At 33.5% G+C, this 16,538-nt stretch overlaps 1 protein-coding gene across 1 annotated transcript; it reads right to left on the reverse strand.

Annotated features, from left to right (window-relative positions):
- Positions 1–4,656: 4,656 nt before the first annotated feature.
- On the reverse strand, positions 4,657–5,547 carry LOC148868766 (uncharacterized). The gene has a single exon (XM_088967984.1). It carries the CDS (start codon positions 5,471–5,473, stop codon positions 4,901–4,903), a length of 573 nt encoding a protein of 190 aa, XP_088824110.1. The 5' UTR covers positions 5,474–5,547; the 3' UTR covers positions 4,657–4,900.
- Positions 5,548–16,538: the final 10,991 nt, after the last annotated feature.

A 16,538-nucleotide genomic window follows, 5' to 3' on the forward strand; every position in this document is an offset into this window, starting at 1 on the left:
AACTAACAAAAACGAAGAAAATGCAACTAGCCTGGTATAGAAATTAAAGGATAAAACCAATGAGAAAATATGCAACAGAAAAATGCTTTTTCTTTGCTTTTATTTTCTTATTAGGACCCACTGCATTAAATTAATTATATAAGAAAGATCGTGATGACTGATGAGAGATTTGGAATGGTATGTTTAATGAAATTAACTTTTAGAAGCTTTAGTTGGAAAGAAGTATAATTTTGTTTTCCTTTTGAGGAATTCTTGCACTGCTTGCATGTAAAGAGACAGTTGATTAAGATGGTTAAACTAAAAAGATTAACCATTCTAGAAAGAAAAGCTCAATTGGACCTTCTGCAATATACCTTCATCCTTGCAACTTGAATGTATCTAGTCGATCCTTTTGGTCAATTTGGGACTTAGAGAACCATTCTTAGTCTAGAATTTATACCTAATCTCCCATTATCTCAAATTTGAAATGGTTGAAAACAAAAAAAAATATTTATTTGTAATTTATCTCTTTGTAGCACTACTGCTTGTTTTTGTATATATCATAGGCTAGCTACATTGTTATTAAAAGCAAATAAAATATAAGAATATTTAAATCTACAAATGTTTCAAAATGGTTGAAAATTTTCAAAGTATTTTGATGAGTTGGCCTACAAAGAAAAGCATATAGCAAGGGAAAGTCTACAACAAAGCCTGTGATGATGTCTTTAGAAGTTGGAACTACTTCTTCTAGAGGGTGGGCCTTGTCACAACGGTTGAATTGTTTCATTGCAACCTAGGTGATTAGAGTTCAAATCTTAAAAACAGTCTGTCTATGTATCTCTACTTCTGTAAGACTAAGGTTGCATACATCTATCCCTCCCCAAACCCTAAACTGGCAGAAGCCTCGTGTATTGGGCTGCCCTTTTGAGTTAGAACTACTACTATAGGTATCTTATTTAAGTTTATTTGGATATTAAATAAGTATAACTGTTAACAATTACAAAGCAATTAAAATTATATATTTCAAAATAAATAATAATGATCATATTAAAAAAAAGTTTCACGATACATTTCTAATTTTAGCAACAATTTTAGTTTTTCACATGCAATTCAGGCAAGATATTATAATATGTTTCTTCTGAAAAAAAAAATGTTAGCTATGAACAGTAAGTAACAAAGTAAGGATAAATCCCCCCTCTATATTATTTATTAAGAGATGCTAACACCCTTAGATTCGCCAACTCTCTTATCAGGGTATTTTCATCATAGAATTTCACAGAAAATAAATAATTCAAAAAAAATATAATCATTAGCCCAATACTTGTTAATGTACATTGAAACAAAAATCGGTTAAATAAAAAAGAGAATATTTAATACCTTAACATTATAAGTGCTTCAAACATATATTCCTCTAGGACAACAATATAATTTTATTGTAGTATTTTATTAAAAGTTCTATGCAACATTTAAATTTCTCAATTTTAGAGATGTTATCTGTTTTAGAAGGGATTACCTACTCCATCCATATCTAGGAATATTCTTAGGCAGGGCCTGGACCAGGTTTTCTTTTAGGTTGGGCTAGGTTATAAATGATCATTTTTAGTTATGACGATAGGTATGTTCATGGTTCAGCTAACCGAACCATAAACACATTTTTAGAACTGAACCGATATCACCGGTTTTGCATTGCTTAGAACAAAAACAAGCAGTTAACTAGTTAGTCCATTAACCTCTCTTTGGTTTTTATGATGTAATTTTCGTTCAAAAAAATCTTCTTCCAAAAACAAAGAGATTAACAGCGGTGGTGAGGCGGCAATCAAGTGCAAAAACAGAGGAGCCTTCAATTTCAACCTTTAGCCAAGTCCAAAAGCAAAAAACAAAGGTAGCGGTTTAAGCGTTCCTTCTTCCTTGTGTGACCAGATGGAAGTAATAGAGAGAGAGAGAGTGAGGATTGGAGATTAGAGAGAGTGAGGGACAAAAGAATTTTTAGGTCGCATTCCTTTTCTTATTCAATATTCAGGTCTCAAAAAATGGTCGCCGAACCAGTGTTCTTGTCTCTTGTGGAGAGTAATGATTCCACCAAGAGGGCAAACGGCAGAGCGCCGGAGACTGGAGGATAGGTTTGGTGGTCGGGGAGTTGGTGTTCTCCAGTGTTCAGGATTCAGTAAGTGTCTGAGAGATAGATGTGAGATTGGGAGCGGTTGAGAACGAGGATGCAGGTATCTTTCAAAAACAAAAGGCAAAGGTGAGCTGTGAATGGGAGGAAGGGAAATAGAAATTTTAAAGTATTAATTATTTTAAAATTACAAAACATTGGTTTGATTAACAAGAATTTTTTCTAAGTTAACTGAAATCAAACTGGCCCTTCAATATTTTAAAACAAACCGACCGATTCAGTTAACTGGATTTTTATTTATTTATTTATTTTCTTGGTTTTTGATGAGCACCCCCAATGAGTGGACTCTCCCCTTGCAATTGTTCGCATATTTTTCATATGTTAATTAAGGCCTCATTTGTTTTTTGGTAAGTTACTTACCTGGATAAGTTTTTCCTGGGAATCACTTACCCAAGTAATTATATTTACCTATGTTCTTTTATTTTTCAAATAAAAAAGAAAATGACCATTTTAGCTATAAAAGTCAATTATTAAAAGATGCATTTTTGTCCCATTAAAATATTGAAAACTTTTCCCCTTGGTGGAAAAATTATTTACCGGGTAAGAGATACCCAGGAAAATAAACTTTCCCTGGTCCCCGCATTAATCTGAAAAAAGAACATGGGATTATCCCATTGACCAACTTTCTCCCCTCTCAACAATTTCGCAAAGTGAAAATATAACGTAGATATGCAAAACATCACTTAGGCTCAGTCTGGAAGGAGTATAAATACATACAAATATGTACAGTGTAGATATACATAAAATAATACAAACACAAGATTTTACTCTTTACATATTTGTCTTTTTACTCCTTCTAAATGGATCCTTTGCTTATGTAATTCTAACAGAAACCCTTGTGAAAGGTGTTAAACAACAACAAAGTTAAAATCTATTTCAAATACAACCAGGAAAATTTTATGAAAAAATAAGACGAAAAAGAAATACTACCATGACCACTTATTTCTTCTGAAAGACCTGGAAAATTTGTAGGAAGCCTGAGCTAACATCTAGATTGACTATAGCAAAATTGGAAATCATCTTATCTAGTTGTCCTACAAACTTGATATTATCAATGGTACTTAGAGTCTAATGTTCCTTTACAAAAGTCAATCTTGTATTTAGGTTTCATCATTATCAACAACATTGAGGTTCAGTAGGAAAAACTGAACTGAAACACTGATTAGGAAATTTGTTTCAGGTGGTATACAATTACACGTAAGCAAATGGCTGATGTTATGAAGACTGCACATAACAAGGTTTAGTGATCATGTATAATGAAAATGCATATTTCCTGTTAATCATTTGATCTTCACTTGAAAGGAAAATTATAACTAACAAAAACTCCCTTGACTTCACTGACAATCTGTTAGTAGGTGTGTGGCATCGGTGTCGCGAACATGGCACCATTTTCATAAAAATAGTGCTTATTCTTTTTAGAATCGGTGCTGACATCATTGCACCACTGGCATCGGTGGCAGCAACATTTTTAACATTGATTTACATTATCCAGTGTCCAAGATGATGCCACATCATTGCACCACTGGCAGCAATACACCCTTTTCTCAGAAAATATTGAATTTGGCATTGCTCCAAACCACATTTTCCCGATTTTCAAGGCTTAGTCTAAAGCAACATTTTTTTTTTTAGAAAAATGGTATCAAACAAGAGGGCGTTGTTTGAAGCACTTCTTTCTCTGATGTGGCACCTACATGACACCGTTTTCTCAAAAAATAGCATTGATGTCAAACACCTACTAAAACTTCCCATTGTTTTATGATACCTCCAAGGATCTCTTACCGGAGCTTGATGGAATAACAAATGAAAATGCAAAATTACTATTCTACCCATCATCCATTTTATACTCTTCATGCATATGTATCTTAATATACCCAAAATACCCCTTAATGGTGACCATTTTTTTTGATAGGTAAATAAAAATTTATTGAAAAACAGATGGTCCTTATCAATATTTAAATATATGAAACTGGATAGGCAACCCGCTTCATTGATTACATTTTGGCTTACCAATGCAAATGCAGATCAACGTGTTTCCCTATTATATAAGGCTTATAATATATGAATTTCAATAAAAAAAAAAAAGATTGTAATTAACGTGAAGAGAAAAAGAGAAGATAGATAATGGGAAGATGGTAAAGGACCCTTGTTCATGTGTTGTATTAATTACTCATATTTCATGATAAAAAATAATTTAAATGATTATATTTTGTTGAACGTTCTGAACTGCAGGCCAGTACTAGTGCACTCTTAAGGGTAATTGTTTCTCCCATATTTCTATCTCATTGCTTTTGTAGCATGAAAATGGAAAAGATGAGGAAGCTTCAGGATGGAAAATGCATCACTCTTTAGAAAGGAACATCAGAAAGACGTTGACTTGGGCTGGTGCCTTTTCAGTCTTGGAGAAAGACATGAAACCAGAGTAATTAAAGATCTATACAGTTGATACCAAGTGAAACTAAATAATATTTCTGATCAGTTGTTGATCGTAAAAGAAGCTTGGTTAATTTGGACATGGGAAAAGGCTATACAATAATATATTACTGTAGAACCAACTACGGAAATAGACTTCTATTGGTAGTCTTATCATGTATTCTTCGATGGGAAGAAAGCTCGTGACAAGATTGATTAGAAAGAGAATCAGATAAATTGCCTTTCCCTGTGAAACTATATAACAGTGATTATCTTAGAACAAAGATAATCACATGAAGAAGAAGGGAGAAGAGCCAAGAGATTTTGAGTTTCAAATTAAAAGAACTCTATGGTACCCGTTGTTGATGTATCTTGAGGCTCAGGCCCCAGCCGAAGTTCTAAGTCTGGCTCCTCTCTTGCCCAATAACCATCTGTTGATTGCATCCTCTCTTCATGCCCATCACTCGATGATTGCCGATGTTCACCGTCTGAAGGAGTCTCGACAAACAAGGACAGCTGCCGGAGTTCTCCCACATGAGTTTCCTGCTGTCTGGCTGCAGCAACATCTTCTTCTCTGTTAACAATCCATGTCCAATTAAGAGAGCTGCCACTTCTCTCTTCCCTAGACTCCAAAATGGGTGATATGTCATACCCCGAGGAAAGCTGAGGATGGGAGCTGGGAATTTTCTTGGCGATATCCAAGGTGAGATGGCTTCTGATATTCGATGGTTGTTTGAGCTTTGCCCTATCTCTTCTATGAATATTCATATGCCCCCCTAGTGCCTGTGCATTAGAAAATCCTCGCTTGCAGAAGGTGCATTCGTAGGACCTAGCCGGGCTTGGGCCCTGCTTATCTGAGCTTCCGGCCACCTGGTCTGAAATTTCATGGCTTGGACGATCAGTTTCCATTTAATTTCAACCAGGCCAGCAACGATTGCAGCATGAAGAAGCAGATGACAGGGGAAAGGAGGCCTGGCTCGGTAGGGATGCCCAACAGGTAGGTGACGATGGGAGGGAGGATCCATGTTTTGTTGAGTATTAATTCTATTTTGGCAATGGCCTATTAGGGTTGATTTCTGGTCTTCCAATTAAATGACATAGTCAGACTACACGTATTACTTACCAGTCCAGATCTCCTGCTCACACAAATTCTGCCACGTCTACCCATATAACATCGCATCCACACAAGTAGAACATCTCATCCTCCTATATAGTATCATGTAGGGGGAGATGTTCCCAATTCACAGGGGGTAGTGTGTTGTGGGTAAAAGTGGATAGAGTTCTTTTGGGAAGGAGATTGGAGTCATTACGTACAAGAATTATACAATTAATCTCGAATGACCAAAATACCCTATAGTCAAAGAATCATTATTTGCCTGATTTTTTTTTTTTTTTAATTTGGGTGGTTAAATCTCTCAAGCTAAGGCCTAAGGGATAAAAAGCTGATATGTAATAAAAGGAAATATTTATGCAGTTAAAAAATCAAGATGAAATATTAATAACCTGAAAAGATGTTTTTTTCTTTTTTTCTGATGAAGGGGGTGTTATCCAACATGAATTGTTGTTATTTCAAGAAAATTACACACATCCAAGATTTAGATTCTTGTTCAGAAAATGAACCATCTACCCAATAAAAAAGAAAGAAAGAAAGACAATGAACCCAACCACATTTTGACGACAAATTAAAATCATTGTAAGTTCATTAAGTAGTAGAAAAGTTAGCATTAAGGTTCTATGCTCGGTCTTTATGAGACCTCCTCTCTGTATTACCGACCTTTATTAGATTAGATGAAATAGAAAAAGAAAACAAGAACCAACCAACCACAATAAAGATTTTTTTCGCAACATACCCCCAGGATAACCCTACTGCGAAACTCCTCTAACTAAGCATTACAAAACTGATTCATAAATTGCTATTAACGTTTTTAATTACTTAACATGAATAAAAATCTCACATGTTGTCTGATTCTTATGAAACTTTAAATCTTTTGTGTTTTATTTTTAAATTAAAAATTCAACCAACATCTCAGAACCGAATGTTTAACAACTTCTTAAGATCCAGATGCTAATAGAGGTTGTTTCTGTAGACTATACATGTAGTTGGATCAATCAGTTCAATGCAACAATAAATTCAAGTATTAATATTGTTAAATGGAAAACCGGCGCGTGCAACTCTCTGTGTTCTATTCGTGACCTCATCGCTTTGATCAAGTACGTCAACCATTCGAGCAAACAAAGTCAAGACTAATTAACCCCATTTAATTTGTCGTTGGTCATGCATCAAAATTCATACCACCAGAGAGAGAGAGAGATTCATTGGGTTTCAATGTAATTAAATGAACAGTTCCGCAGTCCCATTGACTAAGTTCAGACTCATATTCCATCAACTATGTATTTGTTCATTAAACTAAACTGTGTTCTTATTAGTTAGAATAAAATGGAAAGCTTAACCACCCTGTCTTTCCTTATTTTCCGTTGACTTGTTAGTTGTTGCAACGCTTATTAATTCTTCGGTTCAGGTATCCCCATCGAGGTGGCGAGGGTAGGTACGTCAAATTGAATCTAAAATATGAGCTCCATCACCTTCTGTGCGACGTCATGTAATGTAATATAATGTCGTACGTGTTTGAATCTGTTTGTTTTTATTGATTTTGGCCGCTCCCAGCCCTCCATTTCCTTTGCTTTTTTCAGTGATTCAATGCGAGAAGCCACCGTTAAACAAAAGTTGGAGATAAGGTGATTCGAACCAGGTGGGGTCATTGGGTTTGCCACGTGGAAACACCAGATATGAGATGTAATCTGTAACGAGCATATCCGGACTCAAAGCCGAGTATTCCACATTCCACAATATATTAAACTAGCAGACCCCGTGCCACGGGATGGGACACTCCATATCGCGGTGGTGGGGTGGGTTCGAGGCAAGGCACTCATTCTTCGTTGGGGATGGAAGATCCCAAATTTTCCCCACCGGAGGACCTAAAAATGATAATTTATGGATATTTTACAAATATGATTATGAGAATTTGAGGGTATTTTATAAATAGAATTTTCAGATGCTAATATTATAAGAATACGAAGAAATTTTATAGATATTTTAAAAATCAACATTAAAAATCGAGATTGGAGAATTATATGCAAACCCTGTCATTTCCTCGTCCTTGATTTGGAGCAAAAATATTTTTCCCGCCCCCACCCTGTCTTTCCCCATCCCTATTTAAAATTCAAGAAAACTTACCCCGTTCGGGGTGGGGCAGGATAGGGCCCTAATTCTTTATAGGGAAAATTGTTGTTGATTTGCAAAAATGTATAGTAAATTAGTTATTTACATAGCAATAAATTAATGTGAATTAATGCAGATTAGTTATTTTTTAGCCTAAATTATTTACTATAATCAATGTGATGTAATTATAGTAAATTAATGTAATTATGGTAAATTACATTAATTTTAATTAAAAGTAAATCATTTACTATAATGGGTTGTTATCTAAATAAATTTCAACCAGGTGGTTTAGACCAATGTTGATAGATTTAATAATTTTACTTAATTATTTCATAATTATTTATTAAAATGGGTTGTTATCTAAATAAATATGAAACAATTTTTGATAGATTAATTTCCTAATTTATTTTTCCTAAAATTTTAATAATTATTTAGTCGAATAATAATAATGAACTATTATTTAAATAGTTTTGGAGAATTTTTTTTGTAGATTAACTTTCAAATTTTTTTAATTATTATTTATTTAATTTATTAGTTAAATAGTTTTCCAAAATTATTTGATAATTGTTAACTATAATTGTTGATTTTATAGAAATTAGTAAATTACACCAATTAGTAATATCTTATTATGAATAAATAATTGTTATAAAAATTTAATGAAAATTTATTAAATTAGAATGATTAATGTAAATTATGTTAAACATTAAAAATTTGAATGTTTATTAATTAACCAAATTTTAGTTTTCACTAATGGTTAGTCAGTTTTGAGTGGCCAAATCCTTAAGCCGACCAAATCAATTTGGCCAACCAATGAATTAATCTCTAACCTGAAGTGAATTTCCTAGTGAATACTCCTAGTTTTAGTTAAATTAAGTGTCTAATCTCTAGCAAATATCAATAGTTTCATTTCCAATAATTATTGAAAATTTATAGTGAAAATACACAATTGCTGAAAAATATATTTATAATGAAAATATAATAAATAACTAATAAAAAGCTTTAATACCTCTAAGTTAATTAATATACCTCCACTATTTCAATAATATTTATGTTTTCATGTATTTATATTTTATATTCTTGATAAACATTTAGTCATGTTAAATATTTTGTTATTTAAATATTTAAATAATACGTAAAATATTTAAAAATTTTCATTATTTGAGTTATATTTATTTTAATGTTGTTACGTAATATTAAATATTTTGTTATATAATTATTTAGCTATTTTTAATGTTTTGTTATTTAAGATATTTAGTTATTAAAATATTTAAATAATGTTTTATTTTTTATGTTATATTTTATTTTAAAATTATAACTTATATTGTTACTACATAATTTCATGATGAATTTTGTAAAAGATATAATAATATAAATATTATTAAATCTATTAAAATTAATTTTTATGTTTTGAATAAAAATTTTAAAGTTAGTGTTTAATTTTGTTATAATATTTAAATAATTGTGAAAATTTTTAATTGACACTTTGTTTAGATAAATATGGATAAAAAGTGAAGGAGAGGATAAATAGGAATTAGAGATAGTTTAGGAGAGTATCTCTTTACTAATTTATAGATAATTTAATAGATAGATAGGAGTTAGAGATAATTTAGGAGATAAATACGAATTGGAGACAATTTAAGAAAAAGTAAGGGAAAATGGTGCCAGTTGGCCAAACATTAGAAAAGTAAATCCCTCATTTTTAATGGTTGTTAGAAATAATTAAGCCTATGTTATTTTTTTATTTGTTTAATATATAATTATATAAAATTAAAAAAGTAAAAAAGGAAATTAACGAGGGTTTAATGAAAGGAGAGGCATGATGAGTGAACTGTCTTGCTATATATATATATATATATATATTGCTTTCACTTCTTCCTTCCCATTAATATTATATCATAAAGTAAAGGAAAAGGAGAAGTAAACAGAGAAGCATGACCGTCCGATTAGAAGATTACGTGGGCTAACATCTGAATGTGTTTGGCATTAATTATAATTAGCAGTGAGTGGTAATGCATTTCGTGGAAGACATGGCGTCTGATGACGTACGATCTTAGCGACAATGTTGTTGTTATTGAATATCGAAGAGGTGACGCTTTAATTTGATAATCAGATGGATTCCAATTCCATGATGCACTACTATGGCTTAATTTCTTGCCGAGAAGAAAATGAATAAAAAAAGACCAGACACGTGTAGATTAACGAAAGTCTAATACCCACCCAATATTGTAATGTGATCTAATCACAGTCAGATCGTGAATCAGACAACAACACAGTAACGTAATCAAGGAAAGCGATAATGGTTTTAAGTATTAATTCTCTCCTGAGTCCAAAACTCTGAATTGAAATAGTCTTCCGTCCTTCTTTTATTTCCTGAAATATAATTGAAATTCCATTTTGCTAAACCATTGTCGCCTTTGACTGTTGCTTTCAGTTTCAGCATCATGATCTATCACTGTAAGAAATAGATATGCATCCCTGTCTAATTAAAAGGAACACCAACTCTTTAAAACTATTACACGAATCAGAATAAGTTGGGCGATATATACATCACCTGTTTATCAAGTCATCTGATCGATTAATACCCATCCCCTCTTCAGACTTCAGTAGACCTTGGTAAAGAGGAACAAATCATCATCATTTGTCTTCTTCTATTATTCCTCTCTATTGCCTATACTTGTTGGTAGAATATATATAGTTTGCTCTGCTGGATTAATACTTCTGACTTCGCCCAAATTTAGTATCAGCTGATGTTCATGAATAACAAACACTTTAGGCATCATATCTGGATATACATGATGATGATGATTGATAATAAGAGAATTGGTATCTCAGGCATGTGTCACTCGAGAACTTTTTCTTTTTTATTTTTGGCCTCATGGATGGACGACATTGAAGTTAATTCAGACCACTCACCAAATGGGGGACCCTTTGGAGTTTGAATTATATTGGTCAAGCAATCGCTTCCTCATCTCCCACAGCATCTGTATACCCACGATTCAGATTGATGAACTAATAATATGATTGTTAAAAGTGTGAAATTTAAATAACAAAGCAAACCGCTGAAATGATTTTTAATATATGGTAGGTAAATAACTCAGTGTTCGTTACTAAATGAGCTTAGAATGATTAGTTCCATTCATTTTGGTCTCTTCTGTCTCAAGAATAGGTGGTCTTGATTAGGGTAGACTTTGGAGCTTTTTGTGGGGCTGGTTGGTGTTATTTTGTTGCTTGGATCCAGTTTTTTTGCAGATTGTATAGTTTCTTTTGTTTGGGGGTTGGCCTTTGTTTTTGGCTTTTTGCTTTTTGCTTTTTTTTTATTTTTTATTTTTTTTTTTGTTTTTGTGTGTGTGTGCGCACGCTTCTCCCTTTTTGCTAGTGAAGCTTGTGAGGCCGAAAATTGCCCCATAAGCAGATTGGGTGAAGCAATATAAGCTAGTGAAGCTGTAAGTTGTTATCATAATCTCCATTTTCTTTTATTAATAATCAATTTATAATTGTCTAAATATGTTCCTACTACTATATATATAAAAGGAACCACTTTGTTACTTTCCCTCTGCTATACTCGTCAATTTTTACTCTCCAAATCTTCTTTAACTTAATCGGATAAATGTTTGTCTGTCCAACCACCAAGAAGTTGTTAGTCATTTTTTAATTACCTTCATTTTCTTTAACCTAATTGGATAACTGCTACAATTTGACCGGCCAACCACAATTCACAAACAAGCAGCAGCAGGTGTTCCGCCCCTCCTGGTATACTTAAGAAAACCTACCTAATCGGTGAGGCTTGCATATTTGCCATCTTTCTTAATTAATCATTCTTAATTTTATATGTTTAAAACTAAACAAAATAAGTTTAATTTCATAATTTTAGAAGAAGATAACCCTAAGGCCTTGTACCTTAAAATTTTTTAATTAAGCCTTTCTTGGGTAACATTTACTTACTCGAGTAAATGTTTATCGAGCAACACTTAAGTAAGTTCACTTATTCATGTTCTTTTGATTCCCATGTAAATAATATATTGAGTTTTTTTACTTACAAAAAGACTGTTAAAGAAGACAAATTTGACACATTATGTTTTATAAATGTTTTACTCAAGGTGAAAAAGTTACTTATCCACCTAGGTGAAAAAATTTTATCAATGTAAATAAAACTCCTTTTATCATAAGGCCCAATGCTTAATGCAAAAAGAACATCATAAAATTAGCGGAAAAAGATATTAATTTACCAACTTTCCCCCTCCTATTTACCAGTAAACAAACAGGGCCAAAGTAACAAAAACATATATTCACACCACTCTCTTTTCCCAATTTTGTTCTCGAGTCCCAATTACATGCACCTGACACCATTTAGTGAAATACTTTCAGCAAAGTAATATTTTAATATAGCACTCAAGATTTCAGTAGATGAACCCCGAAAGGTAAGCATAAAAATGGCTTGTCTCAATCCTAGTTAATAGAAACATGTCCATGGAAACATAGGGAAATGAAGGAAAATGAAGCTGATTTGAGGAATCCCTGATTTATAGTTTATGACGGGGATCAATCAATGACATCAGTGTGGTTTTAGTTGCTTATGGGTGAGACATAATCCATGAGATATGGTCGTTTAACTGTACTTTCAATTATATTCATTATATGTATAGTTGCTTAAAAGAATTCAATGGAAGAATAGAATGAGAAGTGGATGTCTAATCATCTTAGTTATCTGATTAATGACTAGGAGGTTTATGCCTCAAGTCTTCAAATTAATTAAATTCATGATTTTGACTCATTATGTTTAATTGGCCCCCCTTATGATTAATATTGTATAAACAAATATAATCTTATAAGTAAAAATGAATTAACTTGGTTCTAAGGTTTATAAATAATACTCAAAACTTTATACTAACCAATAATCTATCAAATAATTTTTCAGTTGTTATTAAAATGTATTTGTATAAATCTGTTAATACATACATAACATAATATAATATATTTGCATAGTTATTCGTTTATATATGTTACATACAATATGAACACACACATATATAGAAGATCTCTCCTTCATACACATGACTAAGCTGTATTCATACAAAAATGGACTAAGTTATATTGGTATAATAAGAAATCTATCCCAGAGGATTAACCCAACCAAATTTCCCAGGTCAATTAAAAACCCAGCTCTAAGACTTCTAAAATTTGCTACATGTAAGTTGCCCCATAATATCTATATTAAATCAAGCAATCCAATGGGACGTTTTCTCCTTAATCCAATGAAGCAATCCAAGTGGGTTGGTCCTAAAAAAATAAGTTTTAATTCAAGATAAAAAAAAAAATACATCTAGGGTAGTTTAGTTCGAATTGAAAAGGTAGCTCAAAATCTTTAGGCTGTGTTTGACTGCGATGCAACTAAATTCTTTAGGCTGTGTTTGATTGCAATGCGAATGATTTGAGTGTAACCTATTTTTGTTTTAGATTTTAGTTTATTTTGTTCAATTATAATACAAATGAAAGTAAATTAAAACATGAAGCAAAATATAGTAAATCTCAAAATAAAATTAAACAAAAATTTGCATTTTTTTTCATTTTCACTCCCATGCATTTATACAAGAACAAATAAAATTGCACTGCAACTAAACACAGCCTTAATAACAAAGAAAATCATATTAACTTTCTAAATAAATAAATAAATAAATAAACCCAATCTAAATCAAATGGCTGAAAGGCTTACCACATAAATTGTGACTCATAAAGAAAACAAATCAACTTAATCCCCTAAAACAAATAAAAAAACAGCGCAAAGCCAAGAGTTTCTCTTTCTAATGAAAGATAAAGAGAAGGCCAAATGTCTTTTTGTCGGTGATGTGTTTTAGCCCCAGGACCGACTTGGACTTTTGGACTTGGCCCCCGATGAAAGAGTGGTTTTGATTCAGTATTTGAAAACTGAGAAGAGCCAAATCTTGGATCTGGTGACACAATACGAGTAGGTGGGTCTGGGCCTCCACTTGAGGCTGTGCTGATCTCATCAGTTGCGAAATTACCAACATTAGAAGAAAATTAACTATGGGCTGATGGCCATCTTATTTTTAGTGTATTTAACTGGACGACAAGAAAAGGCTTTACTTAAAGCTAAGGGAGTTCTACAGTTAATAAAAACAAAAAACAAAAAAATCCTCTGAACACGCTGGTTTTTTTGGCAAAGTCAATGTTGTTGATGGGACCCATTGGAAGTGGGTCCTGGTTCTTAAAAATGGGACAAGTGGCAACACAGATCGAAACACCCTTTGAAAAGATACGGATTACAGGTAGCAATTTTCCAAGACTTGGCATAGGTTACAAACGGACTTGTCCTTGTCTCCTGACCCAGTCATCAAGCCTCATACGCATACCCAGCCCGGCCGATTTGCAGGTCTGACGAGCAGTAAACCTTGCAAAACCGGGTGCAAGCGTGCAACTTGGGATTGGATTAGGTTGAAAGTGTGAAATTTTGAATGAGTCAGAACCTGCATCCGAACGAACCTGATGTAGTTAAAATTCAAATCAGACAACCTGACTTGCACCCTTTAATTGGGTGTCAGAGACTCAGAGGGGCCTCAGGCTCGGTCAGGACTCGGGGCCAGCCCATCTGAGGACTCGGGGCAGTCAGTCTGAATTTTGGGGTTGTAAATAACAGATTGGGCCAGTGTGCATTCCAGGCCAGTCTGAAAAGTTGTGAAATACCGGGGTCGTAAATAACTGATACTGCCTTTATTTTGCTGATTGTAGGCTGAAACGATTTACATTTTGCTGAATCTGTTCCAGGATGAATTAAAAGGTGGCCGAACCATGCGAAGCCTACAGTCTGGGCCCCGCTTCGCCAAGAAATCTGAAAAGATATCTTGGCCCAGGGCCCAGGCCTTGTATTTCAGGTTAGGCCCACGGATACAAGTATTTATTTCTTTTTTATATGGAATTGCACAGTTAAGATTTTTATGAAATAAAAAGACCAGCAAGGGACAATGAAGAAAAAATACTTGAACAAAGTACAAGCACCAGCGCTTACAGAGTTACAGCTAGTGGGTCAGATTTATGGTCAATCTGAGCCCAAACTTAAACTTTGGGTTAAGACCTGAATACGAGGTCAAGCCCAACCTTTTTAACCTGAGACTAACCTGCAGTATAAGTTGATGCATTCTGGTTGGTTTTGGGATCAGGCTAAGTTTAAATTGGTCAATTAATCTATTCTAAAATTACAAATACATACACGCATGATATATATATATATATATATATATATATATATATATATCAAATAAATATGTTTATATATGTAAATACATTTCTATATATATGCAAAGTCTTGTGTCAGAACCTAACTGATAACAAAAAATCTAAGCCCATCCCATATAAAATATCGGACCAAATTGGTCCAACCTCGGGTTGAGACCGCCCAAATTGCACCCCTACTCCCAGAGCCTTGACATACATGGACCCAGACTATTCACAGCCAGGTGTTCGGCTAAAGGTCGCAACAGCATAGTCTCACCTTCTTTATTTGATTCATACCCTCTGGTGGCGTGACATATTGATAGTGGTAGCGCATAACCTGCGGCTGCAAGTGAAGGGACTACTTACTGCCAATGAATGCGTGGGTTTGACACGAGTGCAAAAGAATCCCCATACAAATATTTTACTTTTTCAAAGAGGAGTTGCATCAAATTGGCTGGTGAGGGCGATGAGGCTCTGATCTTTTCAAGTGAAAATGGATCCAAAGCGTCTCGCTCAAACATGCTGAATGTAAACAAAACATTGACAACTTGTAGCACGAACATCCGTCCTTATTGATGCTCTACCGACCCCAATACCTGTGTCCGGCCGAACCGAATCGGTCCATATTCATCTTCATGAATATTCAGATTTCTTCGAAAGTCAAGCCCTTGATGCCATCATTCCTTCCTTGTATATGTAATGTGCTCTATCGGCAAGTGCATATATCTACGCTTCAGTGCCCTACTTCCTTCCTTTGCATTTACTGTTCACTATACAACTTTTGCATTTACTGTTTATTTAGGATCCAAATGAATATTTATTAATTGATTGGATAGGGGTAGATCTCCACCACATGTTTTATACCTTTCAAAAGTTGGGCCTGATAGATATCTAAAGATCAATGCCAACGAATCTCATAGTCGCACACGAATAACCCAGAGATATCCACAATCCCCTAGTTAGGGGTGTAATTTGGGTGGGATTGGGTTCAGGAATTGTTAAAATTTTAATGGGCCCTGTTCGAAAAATCTTGCCGGGCCTAATTCTGTGCAAACTCTTTAAATCGGGTATCCTACTTACACTCTTACCGTTAATTAATATTTTAATTTTTTAATATAAAAAGAATTCGACTAGATATAAGAAAGATATGATATCAGAAAAATAAAACTTATAACAAAATAACTAATAAACCGACATCATAAAAATGGTAACGAATCAGGTGGGTTTTCATCAGAATTCATCAGGTTTTTTGGTAAAGGTTGAAGTGGCTGAACTGAATAAGTTATTGATTTGTCTTTCAATAGATTAAAAATAAAATATTCAAGTGATTTGTCTTTCAAGCAATAAGTTGTTATCAAAGGATGCCTTACTCTATAAGGTATGCAATTTATCATCTCCAATTGAAAGAACGTTTCAAGTTCCTGTCTATGTAGATGCGAGGACATAACAGAAAATTAATGGCACCCCAAGATATGGAAATTGATGACATTTTGTGCTAGTTTCTTCCCATTTTTCCAAAAACAAAAA

The sequence above is a fragment of the Nelumbo lutea genome, chromosome 2 (genome assembly GCF_056320005.1).
Source record: "Nelumbo lutea isolate HS-2025 chromosome 2, American lotus-T2T, whole genome shotgun sequence".
NCBI lineage: Eukaryota > Viridiplantae > Streptophyta > Magnoliopsida > Proteales > Nelumbonaceae > Nelumbo > Nelumbo lutea.